Here is a 16,321-nt window from a genome sequence, read left to right as displayed (position 1 = left end):
TTTGCTGTGTCTCCATGTTGGTACACAGAAAGCGTCAACAAGCAGCTCTGCCCTCTTTGAATAAAAGAACATGGGAACATCATCATGCTGATGTGATTAGTGACAAAGACATTTTTTCTTTAAACCCCAGATGTTTTTATGTTTTTTTTGGGGGGGGGTTAAATGACATAAAGGCTATGGGATATTTTCAGTCACTTCGGCAACAATCTGTCATTGAGCCCAGCGAGTTTCTTGTGATTGAAGCCTTTTCTTCACACCCTCTGTTTCCTAAAAACTGTGTTTCTGCTTGAGTGGGTGTGGACGCATGGTGGTATTTCCCCCTAGATTGACTGCTTTTGGAGGGGGGGTGCAGTGGGGGGGAGTAAAGGGGTGTTTATTTCACTGTGGGCTTGCATCTTGGGGGTTACAGCTGTAACATTATCAGCGCAAGAGCCGCTAGTACAGATATTTTGGGCTGACTTTGAGATGGTTGCGGTTGACTCAAGATTTTTCCACATTTATTTTCAGACAGTTTAACATTTGTTGGTTTTTGTTGTATTTAGAGAGCGAGCAGAGAAACTAGTGTGATAGTGAACTGCAGTAAAAACTGTCAATGAAGTGAAACAGGTGCACATAAATTAGATAATTAATATGAAATATATATATATATATTTATTTGTAGAAGGAGAGGGCCCAGTAACACCCTAGGGCAGTGGTTGGGGATGGGTTACAAGACAAGTCAATTAGTAAAGCTTTGATTCTGTCATATTTTTGTGGGTTAAATGAGGCAGTTGCCCCGCTAGCATTCTTGCCTGCTTTTACTGTCTGTGTCTAAAGCTCACAGATGGGGCCTGCAATTTTTAATGCTAGTCCAACCCATTTGTGTTCATATCAGAATAAACAGTTGTGATTGAAAAGGAGGTTTGTAGGTTAAAGATTAGTGAAAGCCAGCTGCTGTTCAACCTTGGCCCTGAGCATTTCGGCAGCCTGGTTAATAAAAGAGAATTTCTAGCTGTATACACTAGATTAGGATGGGTGTTTTTCTTCTTTCTCTCTTCTCCAAGCTGGCAGGAAACTGTAAAGTGGTTTATATTATCAGATTTCCTGGTAGGAGCAGGCAATATGCATGAAATTCCCAACGGGGTGTTTATACTTTTTAAAATCTGAATATAGACATATTGTGAAAAAAATATTGCTGAAAGTCTTCCTTTTTTTTCTTTTTTTTTTCTTTTTTTTAGAAAAAATATTTAATTCATCAAATAGCAGGAATGTCTGTTTTGGTTCTTTCATTGCATGATGCAAAAATCATAATCCAATATTGCTGACATTGAGTACAAAGATCAGATGAGGACATTTAGAGCTTTTTCTCTTGAATTGAATCCCCAGTGGTTAATTAAGTCTGGGCACAATGAGGGAAAATGTTTTCATGTTAGTTGATATCAATATATATAACATAACATGACATGAATCAAGTGACATGCCAGGATCAGTGATCAGTTTTGGCTTAAATATTTTTCCGGTAAATGTGAATGTAAGTTGAATTTGAGAAGTGTACTATAGATTTCTGTGTAACATATAACACATATACTTAATGATGATTTGTTAACTGTAAAAACACGTTTTAGACATTAAGTCTGGATTTAAAAATAGATATAAGTAATGAAACTATTCTGTGAAAGGGAACCAGTTTCTCCACTTAACTGTAATTTGTTTGAATAAAAATGTCAGGTGCTGTGGTCGGTCTAGATGCCACCAGTGGGCAAAAATGTCTTTAGAAATACAATCAGAAGAAGAGCTGACAATGTTTCAAATGACTGAAGCTATTTTATGCAGATATGAAAACAGCTGTGTCAAGAAACATATATTAGCAAATTGGTATTAGATGTCACTTCCAGCCTCTGTTATGTCAAATTGATTTATTGAAATTTCACTGATTTACACCCAACCTTTCACTTTTAATAATTATGCTTTGCAGTGGCAGAACAAGAGACAGGTGAGAAATCATTTGTTGGGTGTAATTTATGACCTTTGGAGCAGAGCTTAGTGTCATTAACGACTCACGGTTGTCTGAAGCCTGTCATTGCTCAAATGGGAGTTTAAATGAAGTGTTATCTAACAAAGTCGGTGCGTGCAAGCTGACCTCTGAAACTCACTGCACATCTGTCATTGATTACAGGTCCAGATATTTTACATAACTGTCCTCTTTTTCACTCTTGATTAGATTAGATAGATTAGATAGAACTTTATTAATCCCTCGGGTGGGTTCCTCTGGGAAATTCGATTTCCAAAAAAGCACAGCACCGACAGAAGTTACAGAGTTACAGAATATTATATACCGTAATTGTCGGGCTATAAGCCGCTACTTTTTGCACAAGCTTTGAACCCTGCGGCTTTTAGTCAGGTGCGGCTTTTCTATGGATTGTCCATGATTTTTGTCATATCATAAGACGATTTGTTTTGTTTGTTCCGCTGTTGTACGGCACTACGTTGCCTGGCGGAAGGATCGGGGTTCAAGAGTGGTATGTTAGTCACATGTCCGTCCGCCAGGCAACGTAGTGCCGTACGAAGTAGCGCGAAAAACAAACTTCAAAGTAGCGCTACGCATTCAGCGGGAGTCGTGGATGACGAGCGGCGATAAACTTGCGAAAAGCAAGTTATGCCCAACTCCACCGGTGGATTCTGACAGCGTGGAAAAGTGCGAAAACATCCACGATCACCAACGGATTTTGAAGGGCTGGACTGCTGCATGATGGAGAGGAGGACACCGCCACGGCCCTTCTGAGGGTGTTCGACTCTGACACTGACAACGAGGATTTCTTTGGTTTTGAAAGTGACAACGAAGGAGAGAAGCGGAGAGTGGATGACGAAGCCATCCTGAGCCTGTTCGTTTCCGACATTGGAGAAGAGGACTTTGGTGGTTTTAGAGCGCAGGAAGAAGAGAAAGATGGTGGTGAATGACTGACTTTTCTTCTTGTTAAAGCCGTGTCACTGCACCTGAGCCTAAAAGGTAGGCCGAATCTATTTTCTGGTGTGCTGTAGGTTATTGTTATGTACTACATGTGCAAATATGTACCCATAACTTGTTTTTCAAAATATTAATAAAAGGGGTGTGTCTCCAAACAGCCATCTCTTTCCTGACAATTCCCTTTGTGCATATTCTCTTACATATGATAAGTCAACATTGAAACACCTGCGGCTTTTAGTCAGGTGCGGCTAATGTATGTACAAAACAGGATTTTCCCCTGATTTTAGCTTGTGCGGCTAATATTCAGGTGCGCTTTGTAGTCCGGGAAATACGGTATATATATATATATATAATACACACACACACACACACACACACACACACACACACACACACACACACACATATATATATATATATATATAAATACAGAGACAATATAAATAAAATATACGAAGGGGATAAATAGAATAAATAGGAATAAAAATAAAAATACAAGTGAATTGCACATTTCAAGTATTGAGTCTATTGCACTGTTGACTATTTACAAAAGTATTGCACAAAAGGTATTGCACAGTGAGGTGAAGAGGCACTACAGCTTAGTTGTTCCCCCCTCCTTTGTCCTCCTGTTTCCCCTCCCTCTCCCCTCCAGGGAGGAGTTAAACAGTCTGATGGCGTGTGGGACAAAGGAGTTTTTAAGTCTGTTAGTTCTTGTCTTTGGGAGACGCAACCTGTCACTGAACAGACTCTTCTGGTTGTTTATGGCCGTGTGCAGAGGATGTCTGGCATTGTCCATAATGTCCATCAGTTTCTTTAATGTCCTTTTCTCTGCCACTGTCACCAGAGTGTCCAGCTTCATGCCGACCACAGAGCTAGCCCTCCTGATCAGTTTCTCCAGCCTGGATGAGTCCTTCTTTGCTGTGCTGCTCCCCCAGCACACCACAGCATAGAAAAGTACTCCAGCAACCACTGACTGGTAAAACATCCTCAGGAGCTTCCTGCAGATGTTAAAAGACCTCAGCCTCCTGAGGAAGTACAGTCGGCTTTGGGCTTTTTTATACCGGTGCTCTGTGTTGCATGACCAGTCCAGTTTATTGTCCACCCACAGCCCGAGGTACTTGTACTTGTTGACCACCTCCACCTCCTCCCCCTCTATCTGAACCGGTGATGTTGACTCACTGATGTTCGTGAAGCTAATTTTATTATTTATTTATGTATAAATGTGTTGTGAGGAAATATTGGAAAAAAACACATTAAAGAAAGAAAAAGCTGTCTTACATTTCAACAGTCTCCATGCAACAACACCACTCTAAGTGTCCCAGGTGGGGTTACGAAACAGGAGGTCTTTGTTTCAGTGGAAATGAAGAAAGACCCCGTTCTTCAGTCCCTCCCTGGTGTTTAATCAGGGCATTAGGTCAGCTCTAGCTAGATCCATCTTGGCTTATTGAGGTTTTTCCCAAAGCGCAGCTCTTTGTTACTCTTTAACACAGGTCAGTTTTATAAAGAAAATCAGAAGTTTATAGTAAGAAGTGCTTATTATAAACCACAATGTCAAAAATGTGTGATAAAACCAGCTCAGTAAAGTTTATAGTGCCGCAACGTACAGTCTAAATGAATGTAGTTCCACCTGACATTGATCAGATCTGTAGCTGTAATGGCTTTGGTGACTTTGTGATCTGAGGCTTGATGCTGGATTCTTTCAACCTTAAACTCCTTTCTGTACATATCAGTCCATTTAAAGCAAGTGGGAAGTATTTGCTCATTATTTTTAATCAGTGGTCCAAAACATCTACTAAAGATGCTCTTTTTTAAAATCACAAAAATTGCACTTTTATCCCATTTAAAAATGCACAAGCAAATGTGTTTGTGAGCACTGAAACATCTAACTCAGGTTTTATCCTAAAGGGTTTTTTCACAACTGCATCTATAACTATCACTGCTGTTCCGTCGATGGTTGCTCTTAAATGTTCTTGTTCACCCTTTTCAGCAGAAACTAGAAAATCACTTATTGCACTTTGCTAGCTTATTGCTCTTTTGTTGCATAGTTGTAGGTCCACTGTACAATATCATTTTTGGCATTGTCAGCAATGTGAGTTACGTAATTGTCCACTATTATTATGAATCTAGTATAATGAGTTAAAAGAGAACTGATTTGTACTGGCTTTTTCCCCTCCTTTTTTCCATCCTTTAGTATGTCTTATTTTCCCTTTTACTCTCACTGATTTCTTGCTGTTTTCTTTGCTTTCTTTTATTTCTCTTTGGCTGCCACTCTAGCTGTCTCCACTGATTTATTTTGCACCTGATGTGCAGACTACCTGAATGATTTCCATTACTTCAATTTGTACGAATACTTTTAATAAAAATCTAAATCTTCTTGTCAGTTTTTCCCAAACACAGTAAATCTTCCTTTCGGATTTCATTACAAACTTCCCTTTTCATAAATGCTCCACGAAACCAGACTCTCAAAAACTCATTCGATTTGTTTCCATGCGTAAGTCCTTGGCTGAACCATCAGCCCCAGTTCTGCCCACAACAGAGTCCTTTGCCATAATAGCCCTAAAATGGTTTGAAATGATTGATTGCTTGGATGTTTTGGGTTTAAAAAAAATTACTGTCAGATACCTCTGTGCTAAGGGATACCCTGGTGCCTTTCACCAGTAGTAAATGGTTACCTCATATTTACAGGGTGTACTCATGATGATAGACAACATTTGGTGCAGGGCACTGAAAGCAGGACTCAAACTTTTTAACGGTCTGTAAAAGTCCCTTTGGCGCCTCGTCATAATTATAACTGCTCAGAGGCATTGAACTAATAAACAATGAAAAGCCCCTTCTGTGTTACGAAATAGCTTCCCATGCCAAACGCTGCAGTGTTCTTCAGAATCAGCAATAATTCAGATGTCTATTCTGTAGTTATAGCTCAGATTCATCCCAACACATGGTGCCATCCAAGTCAGTATCATCCAAAAAGCAGATCCTATAGTTTCCACACGGGATGCAACCCAACTACCTGAGTTTAACTGGAAAAGTAAATATGTGATAGTGAATATATAGTCGTCATATTGTTTTGGAAAGGTTTTTCTGTCTGGTACTGATTATTACAGACCTAAACCACTGCATTAAATGATGACAGAAACACTGCATTTCAAGGAGCTGGGTGAATTTGGAGTGGTGGTAGAAAAAAAGGTTAGAGAGGCAGAAATGTGCCTAAAAGGATGGCTGCTTTATCCATTTTCATCCTGCTGGTCTGTGCGTTTAGCAGAAGCAGTTGGATGGAGGTGTTGTAAGGTCAGACCACATATGTTATTATTACAGGTGTTACTCTTCCTGCGGTGTCAATTCTTCATAGACTGCAATTTTTCAAAGTTAGGAATTCACTGGCTGTTAAGTTCCAATACAGTCTTTCATTTTCGATAGGTAATATTTGACTTCTCTTCTGGTCCGTGTCGGTTTGAGCCAGTTGTGAGTGGCATTTTCCTGACCCTTCTGATGGTCTTGAGGTCTGTCGTCTGGTCGTCATGGGCACTGGACAGAGCCTTTTAATTGTTCTAATAACCATTTGAGGTACAACCCGGTACTAGAGAGCAGTGTAGTTCATAGAACTCAGATTTTTAAGGTCATTTTAACGCCTACTATGGAGAAAGCTCTCAGCATAGGAGAACATTTGAATGATGTAGATGGACTGTGATTGGTCCACAGATAAGTGTTGTTGATTGCCCCAGCAGTATTTTTTTTTTTTTTTAAACAAGTGTAAACAACGGTTAAATAGCCATGTAACCTAATATACCTAAACCTAAAATAATGAGAAGTGATCTGACAGTGAGGTTCAGGCTTTGTTTTGCTTAAATGCAGCGAGGAAATACAGTGAGATATTGACTTCAGCCAGTCCTGTGTAACTCACAGTTGGGTTGGAGTCTAAAGAGTTCAGCCTAAAAGACGGACCGAACAAACTGTGATGTCACCCACTGGTTAGTGAAGCCTTGAGATGAGGGTTTGTGCCATCGACATCTTGGTGTTTTATAAATGGATGTGATGAATGAGGAACAGAGGTGACTGAAACCACATGCTCAACTTTCTAGTCACAAGTCACAACCCATCTTCTGTAGCGCTTCACTGTGATGACAACCTGTAATTCGGTAACTCAAATGTATAATTAATGTGTTTAAACCTCGGTTTTTAATATTTACTTATACTGAAGATATAAGGTACATGATAGTCAGAGCTAATTTACTGAAATTTGTTTTTACTGATAGATAATGTCTACTTATCTACTCTGTTAACCTAATATATCATAACATTATAGCTTCCTTTTTCTTCACAGACAGTATAGAGACATTAAGCATGCACTTCCTCCTGCTAATGAGACAGCTTTTAGGTTTGCCTTTATTACCTTGACCATTCAGCTAATGGGTTTCCCTCCTTATACCACTGTGATTTTGTCCCACTGTGACACTTCAGTAATGGCTTGATTCCGTTTGCAGCCCTGGTCTCAGAAGTGAGTTTATTGCCGCTCCTAAATACAGGCATTAGTCCTCGGTGATGGTCGCTGGCCCAGGCCCAGCATGCCACAGCATCACAATGAGCTCACTGTCGGGAGCTAAGATCACCTCCCGTTCTTCCCATCTCTCACTACAGAGTGAAACGCCACATGCGGAGTTTCTGTTTTTGTGTCAGTGCTACAAGACATCGCCAGATTTTTCACTGTCAACAGTTTGTAACGGAATCAATGCTGACCTTTTCAGGCGTCTAATTGTATCATCGTCAGTGTAGTTTATTGTGCTTACGTAATATCTTAAAATCTTTGGATTGAAAACACTCTGGCTTTTCTTTTTTTGTAATCTGATCATTTTCCCCTCCATAATTCTAAATCAAGCATTCAGAATTATTTTCAAACTCCTTTACTTAAGCTAATAATATTATATGTCCTGCGGGAAATCTCCACTGCCTTTCATCAGCATGGAGTCATGTGAAGTTGGCAAGGGCATCAGTAATCATGCGAAACCCACAAAACAGTTCTTATGACCAATAAGTAATGTCACCAAAATAACAGCCGCTGGTAGGGGAGGTCTCATCTGAACAGACACAAGTCCATACCGAGGCCTTCCCAAAGCAGCTGAGAGATGTAAGCACTCCAGGCTGTGCTGGGTCTGCCCTGGGGCCTCTTCATGGGAGGACATGGCTGAAACAACTCAACTGTGGAGCCTTTTGATGTGGAGAAGTAGGGAGTCTAATCTGACTCCCTACTGGATGATTGAACTTATTCTGTCACTAAGGGAGAGCCTAGACACCCTTTGGAAGAAGCTAATTTCTTCTATTTGTATCCATCGTCTTATTGTTTGGTCACTACTCAGGACAAGTGAGAGTAGGGTTCGACCAGTAAATTGAGCTTTCATGCTCAACACTCTTTTTTACCACAACATGCTGATACAATGTCTGCATGACTGCAGATGCAGCACAAATCCATCTGTCAGCCTCATGCTCCACTCTTCCTTCACTTGTAAACAGGATCCAGAGATACTTTATTCTCCACTAGTTGCCATAGAGCAAGAAGCAAGGAACACAATGGACAGGTCAGTAGTGTGTTGTTGGGCTAAAACAAAAAGACAAACCACCATTTACACCTCTGATTAACCTAACCCCACTAATTGTATGTTCTTTGGACTGTGGGGAGAAGCCAGAGTACCTGGAGAGAACCCAGGCAGCTGCAAATTCCACACTGAAAATCTGCTGCCAGATGATGGATTTGAACCCAAAGCCTTCTTGCTGTAAGGCAACAGTGCTAACCGCCATGTCATTGTTATATTTATAAAATTAGATTGCTTACATTTTTGATGTATTTCAGCTCTCCATATGTCTCTGGCAGTAATCAGCAGTTCACAGTCTGAGAAGGTTTGCAGATCACAGCCCAGCTGTTAACTCAATGAATGTAAGCAGGCAGCCTCACGGTGGATCATATCTTTCCTCTGTGTCTGCAGCCAGTCTGATAAAGGAGACACCCCTGCTTTCTGGGGGTGTTCTCTTTGTGTCTAGGTCAGATAGGGATGTGAATGTAAAGAGATATGTGTGATAAAGGTAGGCACTAACGAGGGATTGTATCATTGCAGTTAACTTGAACACATGAGAGATCCAAAAGGATCAGTGTAGCTTTAGTCCATGTGCACATGGCCTGTTATCCTTGTTGGAGTCTATTACTGCAGGAAGTTTCTGGTCAAAGCCAGGAAACCCAGGTTGTCCTTGATGAGCCATCCAGCTGTGTCCTCAGTCAGATAACCTTCCACCATTGTACCCCAAAGGAACGCAGTCAGCACTTTAGGAAACCTTCACCTCTGGCACAACAGTTCAGCCCAGGACACAACATGGACAAAACGAGTCGGGATATTAACTTTCATGGATAGTGTAAATTAGAGTTCTAGAAGTCTTAAGCCAAAGAAAAGCATCTACAGTTCCATAATTGTGTCCCTGGATTTGGGTATACTTTTCACCTTTTTTATAATTAACTCCCCAGCCCTGGAAGGCTGATGAGGTGTTATCGTCAGCTCACCAAGCGGGCAAGCAGCGTGGACACCCAGTTTGTGAATACGATAGGTCAAGAACAAAGCGAGTTTAAAATTGATACCAAAGGTGCATCTATTAAAAATCTTTTACAAGATTGAGTGTCGGTGGCTTTGACTTTAAGGTCAGACGTCGAGTTTTCTGAACATTTTTTGAATGGCAAACCTTGAACAAAATGATGTAGGAGTTTCAAAATAATAATAATACGTGTATCTGTCTTGTAATCTCGGACAAGACAGATACACAAGGTCAAGGTCAGAGGTCAAGTTTTCTGAAAATCTTGTAAATGCGATAACTTGACAACAAGGCAACATAGGATTTTGAAATTGATACCATAGATGTATCTACTAGGAGACTAGGGTTAACACTGGCTACCACCATTATTTATTTATGTTAATATTCTCGAAGGTTATGTACAAAATATGCAATAAAGAGCAGAGAGCCATCATATGAACCATGTGTTAATAAATTAGGCCATCATAGTGGACTGTTAAGTAAAAAATGTGCTCATTGTTGTTGCCCTCATGTATATATGAGAGCAACACATCTCGGTTTTTTGCCATCACAAAGCATTTGTTTCCACCCACAAGGGGAGTGTGGGTGGGAGGACTGTAACATATGACTGCTGTCCTGTACACGGATGTCCACTAAAAGTCATTAGGAGGCAAAGAATTAAAGTGAACAGTCTATCTTTAAAATTTCTAAATGCTTTGTTGGAGCATGGATAGTACATTTAAAAAATGTCAAAAAGTAACACGAATCAGTGTTTTCATCTAGTTTCACAGACAGTGTTGCTAAAATAACAAATTTAGAGAGTGGGATCTATGGTGTAAATTATTCTTAGTGCATGTAGTTTCCATTTTAAAGTCATTACTGCTGATGTGCTTTGTGGTAGGGTGTGGTTTTGGTTGATTGCACAATTTCTACTTGCGTGAGCGGTCTTGCTGGCCTATGTACACAATGGACAAGCTGTAGACACTTGTCTGTGACTAGGTCGATATCCACAGGCATCTCTAAAGTATGCATAAAGATTTCCAGATGGCACGTCAAATTTCTTCAACAGTTGGAAAAGAAGGACAAAGGAAAAAACTTCTAATTTGTCTTTTGCTTTTTAAGGGGTGTAAATTGTTTCTCTTAGCAGCAACTCCTGTCCTTATGAAAGTGCTACAAAAAGAACAAAAGGTTATGATTGACGTCACATTTCTCTTTTGCAGTGTTGGATTTTTCCAAACATTGGTATTGGTTTTAGTATTCAGTGTATTCATGTACGAGAAATTATACTTTAATATTGTGTTTTCCTGCAATGTGCTTAGAGCAGTCACATTATGCTGCTGAATTATTTCAGAGAAAACCTTTCTTCGGATAAGCCAGGGCCAGTTCATTCAGTTAGCTGTGGTTTAACTAAAAAAAAGATTAGTCTTTCCCTGAGTTATTGATGGCTTTCTTCACCCAGCTCAATCTCCTAATGGATCAGCTGCCAATCATCAGTCAGTGTTAAGTCCTTCATTTAACAAACGTGCAGACTTTGCACTTCAGTCACAGAATTAACGACCTCGGAGATTGGACCCTTTAATGAACAAGTTATTGCTCATCAAGAGATAGAAGAACGTACCTTAGTGAGAATGAAAGAAGATAGAACAGTCTTCTTCAAACTTTCAAACCAATCAGCTGATAATGTTTTTTCTGCGCATGTTTAATAAGGTGAGATGTAGTTTGTGGCCTTATAGTTTGGTACCATGTTGTGATTACATCATTAAAACTTCTGGATTATTCTCTTGTTACATAACTTGGATTAGTCTCATTTTGTTGGGATAAGCATTCCAAGCAAAAATATTCAAAGAGTGCTCCGAAAGCCCAAATGACTGGATAGTTATGTTAGAGTTATGATGTGTGAGCATTATCTGGTGCAGTTATTGGCAATGGCAAACAGTTCGTAGGTGCATTTCAAATATAATAACACATTAAGCACTACCAGGTGCTAGGAGAAAGACCAAGGGAAGACAGTAATGGCCTTGGTGCTGGCCCCAGCATTAGCCTTATGACATATGGGTCATCTGCTTGCCTCAGGGAGCTAAACCAGAATTTCGAAATCAAATTTTTAATTGTAAATTAAAATTAGAGATAGTGTTTGTCAAATTAAATTTGTTCCAATATAATACATCTGTTTGCCAAGGTTAATAAATAATCTTTATCCTGCTATTTTCTTCATTTTTGCATAACAACCTTTGGTGATTGTGATGTCAGTGACGCAGATTTTCTGGGTTTTAGTTTAAGTTATGCAGAAACAACACACCATGTCTGAGTCTAGTGACTCAAATCTAAGCCTTGGACTTTAAGCTAATCAGACAACAGTGTAACTGGAGAGGAGACTGTTTCCCTAAGGAGGCACTGATGGGAGGACAAAGTAGTATTTTCCCATGACATCATTATCATCATTAATTTCTCTTCTTTTGCCTGAAGCTGTCTCACTCAGAGCTCATGAGACGCTATAAACTCGCACAACCCCGAAGGTGTCATTTTATTTTACTGCCACACGACCGCAAAGTACAGACTGACCTCAGCACCATGCAAATTAATGCAAGCACATTAATTGAAGCTTAGGTTTGGACTTTTCAGGTTTTCTTAATGTGATTCAAATCCAGCTGCAAGTTTAGCCACGAAGCACATTCATCTGCAAAATGTCAGTGATCTTATTGGTGTAGATTAGAAATGAGCTGCATCGGTCTGACTTTGTGTAATGGGGCTTTATGCAGTCAGTCCCAACAGGCCCTGCTTTTTCTGGTCACTTTGCTCATAAATAGCACCTTAATTGAGATTTGAGTATAAATATGACAAGTAGTTTTTCTAACCATATACACTATTTCATTATAATATGGTTTGTCTGAACGTCTTTATAACCTGTGGTTACTGGGACACAGTTGAAAAGGAGACATTTAAACTCAGTGAGGGTTGCCGGGTTGAAATGTCAGTTTCAGCTCTTGTGTTAGACTTGTGATTTTTATGATTTTCAGCTGGCACAGTTTTATAAAATAACGCAGTTACAAGTTTGCTGTTGGGTTCACCTGGTAGGTAGTCTGCTTCCAACTCCCTAAAATTTCACATTCATCTATTTTTATTGTTTAAATGTGGTCAACAGACAGTTTGTGAGGACTTTGAATTTTGGAAACTCATGTCTGTCTCAGAGTGAAATATATTGTATATTTAATGATAATAATAATAAATACTATGCAATAAATGATTTCATGATATTTTCATAATATTTTACCTAGCATTCATTTATGTGTCATGTCCCCCTTTTTCCCCCTTTGTCTCCACAGATCGAGAGGACCAGTCCATTCTCTGCACGTGAGTAAACAGACCATTTAAGACCATTTGGCTGGTCTTATTTCAACACGACACATTCTTCTGCAAGGCAAACTGAACCACCTGGACTAAATTAATGTCTCCTTTCCATTAGGAGACATGGAAACTGTCTTGCAGTGTATTTCTCTGTTGCTTCTTTTGCCTGAATTAAATGAAACGGACAATAATGCATTTACTTGCAATTACATGAGTTGAAAAGGGCAGTAAAAGTGAGTGAGTTGCTTCAGGGTCTGGACACTTTTTACGTTTCTCACAAGAAGCAATAGCCTGCTCAGTGTCACTGAGAAGCTTGCTTTAAAAGAAGTGTGGGTCTGAGAAATGCCTGACATTTCTGCTTCACAGTCCTCTGGCGTCATTTCACTGACAAGTGCCTGCTGATGACAGGAATGAAGCCAAAGAAAATGCCAGAGAAGGTATCAAGATATAAGCCACGCAACAAGGGTTTACAAAACTGAACTGAACTAAAAGAACTGTAATTTACAAAGGCTCTCTGCAACCTTAATTCCAATACAGTATCAACAAATTACACACCTCGCATGGTTTGGTGTCATAATTGTTCATTCAGCTGCTGCGCAACGTACTATTTTCTACATTTTGTGTTAGTGAAGAGAGCAATTCTATAAAAGATAAGCCAAGTCTGAAGTTGCCACCCTGTCAATCAGTTCATTTTTTATGTACAATAATTTTACTTTTGCTCTTTACTTTATAAGATAAAGAATCGAAAGTAATGCAGGGAATAACTGTGTGATCCACAGACTATAAACGGGCAACAGTGTGGAGAAAAAAGCTTCCTCTTAACAGAAGGAAACATCTGGCTGTACTGGGATTATGGAGGGCAACCGTCTGCTGCCAAAGAATAACCTGAAACAACGATATAGTCGGTGTTATATCAGCACATTCCTGAAAATAATCATCCATCTAACTGACTCCCCTCAATGAAGTCAAAGACAGTTGATCTACCTCAAGTTTTAATGAAAGGCATTTTGTATATTTGTGCAATTCAACAATGATTTTTATTTTTTGGAGTTTGCTTGGAGACAGACATTAAAATGTGCCGCAAATTGTGGACAGTGGTAAAGGTTTTGACACTTGTATGCATAATAAAAAACATGAAAATCTCATAAGCTACTGTTAGGTCAGCAGTGGGGGTTTTTATTGTGGAGGAGCTGAGAAATATCACACCCAGCGGTCCAAGGCCAACAACAAGCACACTGACGCAATCTCCCCACGATTACTGTCTGTTCACAGTACCTAACAAGACTGACAAGACTTACCCACTGCTCTCTCCCCATCTCCCAGCCACATCGCGCTCGCCATGTCTGAAAGGAAAACTATAGTTTTGTGCATACTTGGTTTTTGCAGATTTGCACTTACTGTAAAACCTCAGGTATGCTCTAAATCTAAACTGCTCCCCAAAGTTTTTGCAGCAGCTTTTTTTCTTTCTTTTTTTCCCCTCGTTCCATGGTAGCTGTGTGATAGAGCAGTGAAAGGCCTGCCAGCAACCACAGCTGCTGAAGTGGACTGATGCTTAAAAATATAGTTTAAAGATAAACAGGAGTACTTATGTAGCAGTGTTTAGTTTAGTCCGAGATTATATTTGTGCTGTTGTAGTGAAAAAGAGTTCTTGTCTAACCTATTAACCACGAACACTCAGCTGTGCACAAAACGGTCTAAAGTGCACAATTTTTATTTTTGTAGCGCTTATCAAAAGTTTTACAAACACACAATATCCAGACAAAACTAATTAAAACAATTTTTAAAAAAAAAGAATAGAAACCAAAATTTCAAACTGTTAGCATAAATTCTAAAAGTATTGAGCAATCATCTATTTTCTGCTTCTTATCTGGATTGTGAGAGCAGGAGAGATGCCCAGTCCTCCCTCCCCCAGCCACCTCCTCCAGTTCCTCTGGTGTGTCTCTCCTCCCAGTTAGACATGCCTGACACACCTCACCTAGGAGGCACCCAGAAGGCATCTTAATCAAATACTTGAACCACCTCAAATGGCTCCTTTTGATGTGGAGCACTCTTATCCCCTCCCAACTGACCGAGTTCCTCACCCAATCTCTAAGACAGAGCCCAGACAGGAAGCTCATTTCTTATTCTTTTGGTGATTACCTAGAGCTCCTGGGTATAGATAAGGCCGTGCACATAGATTAAACAGTAAAATGGCATCTTCGCATTAACACTCAGGTCGGCTTTGGCATCACTGCTGTTGCTAACCCAAACTGTTGCTGCTCCAATTATGTGCAAAAAGCAGATGATGTTATGAAAATACAAACAGAATCTGTAGCAGCTCTAGCGGAGTCCAGCACCCAACCCAACAAGTCAGATATATCGCTGGTAATGTGAACCAAGCTCTCGCTATGATTGCAGAAGGGACCGAATGGTTTGAGGGCCTGAAACATGATACCGAAGCGCGCCACACAGACACCCTGAGGAATGTGGTCAAATGCCTTGTCCAGATCCACTGACCCTTAAATACAACAATATTAACAATTCCCATGTCAATTTACATTTCAGTGAGTTCATGGAGAGTTCATGGTAGACTAAGTATTAACCCTCTGAGGTCTAAATCTTCAGTGACCCTGATAAGTGCCCCTAACCCTAACGCTAACCCTATGCAAGTAAAATATGTATTTTAAGTTATTTAAAAAGAAAGAAAGCATGTGGCCTTGACCCGATTTTAGGTAGCAAAAGATCTATAAGAAAGCCTACAATGCAAAAGTACATCTAACAGTTATTTAAAAGAAGAAGCAGACAAAGCAAGCCAGAGTTCAGCTGTCTTGCTTTGTTTGTCCTCACAAAGCAAACATTTGGTTGCCTTTTGTCTTTTATAATCATCAAATGACCGCACCGTGACAGTTTTCGTTTTTCTGGTTACTCTTTTATTTGTATCGTCTTGTTGCTTTGCTTTGCAGAGGTGAGTCGGGAGCCGGTAAGACAGAAAACACAAAAAAGGTCATTCAGTACCTGGCACATGTTGCCTCCTCGCACAAAGGAAGAAAAGATCACAACATTCCCGTGAGTATTAACAAGTCTCACCAATTTTGTAATTCTTCTCATGCTTCTTTTTAGTCCTTAATTAAATGAAATACAACTTTAAATCAGGGGTATCAAACTCATCTCAAAAAGTTATTCTCTTTTTTATTGGGCAAATGACAAACTGAGTTCACATTTTTACACCCAAATTTGAGCCAGCACACTAGACCTCTCTGAGAGCTTGCACAAACAGGTGGATTAACATAACAGATGATTTTGGTTGTTACCAGTAGTGTTCATTTAGAGAAGCTGTGGCATAAACCTTACATCAGTAATTTGTTAACCACTGAAGATTATACAGATGGCAGTTGGAAGGTGCAAAAATTTCACATGTAGTTTTGCAACTTTTTTGCAACTTTTTTGGTTCAAGCAACTTATTAAGATCCAGAAATGCTTTTAGGTTTTGACACATTTTTTCTCCTG

The 16,321-nt window shown here is 39.8% G+C and overlaps 1 protein-coding gene across 5 annotated transcripts in view; it reads left to right on the top strand.

The window, feature by feature from the left end:
- Window positions 1–16,321, top strand: part of LOC146572859 (myosin-10-like) — a 67,951-nt gene that overhangs the window by 13,353 nt on the left and 38,277 nt on the right. For all 5 annotated transcript variants that reach the window (XM_085277302.1, XM_085277300.1, XM_085277298.1 and 2 more), the window contains exons 4-5: window positions 12,814–12,841; window positions 15,778–15,880. In XM_085277302.1, the coding sequence (XP_085133428.1) occupies window positions 12,814–12,841; window positions 15,778–15,880 (131 nt within the window). The remainder of the gene's footprint in view (window positions 1–12,813; window positions 12,842–15,777; window positions 15,881–16,321) is intronic.

The sequence above is a fragment of the Mchenga conophoros genome, linkage group LG6 (genome assembly GCF_057382185.1).
Source record: "Mchenga conophoros isolate Kocher_MC1m ecotype Shallow Benthic linkage group LG6, M_conophoros_male_GT1.1, whole genome shotgun sequence".
Taxonomy (NCBI): Eukaryota; Metazoa; Chordata; class Actinopteri; order Cichliformes; family Cichlidae; genus Mchenga; species Mchenga conophoros.
Note: the sequence above shows the minus strand (reverse complement) of the source record. Positions and strands in the feature narration are given on the sequence as shown.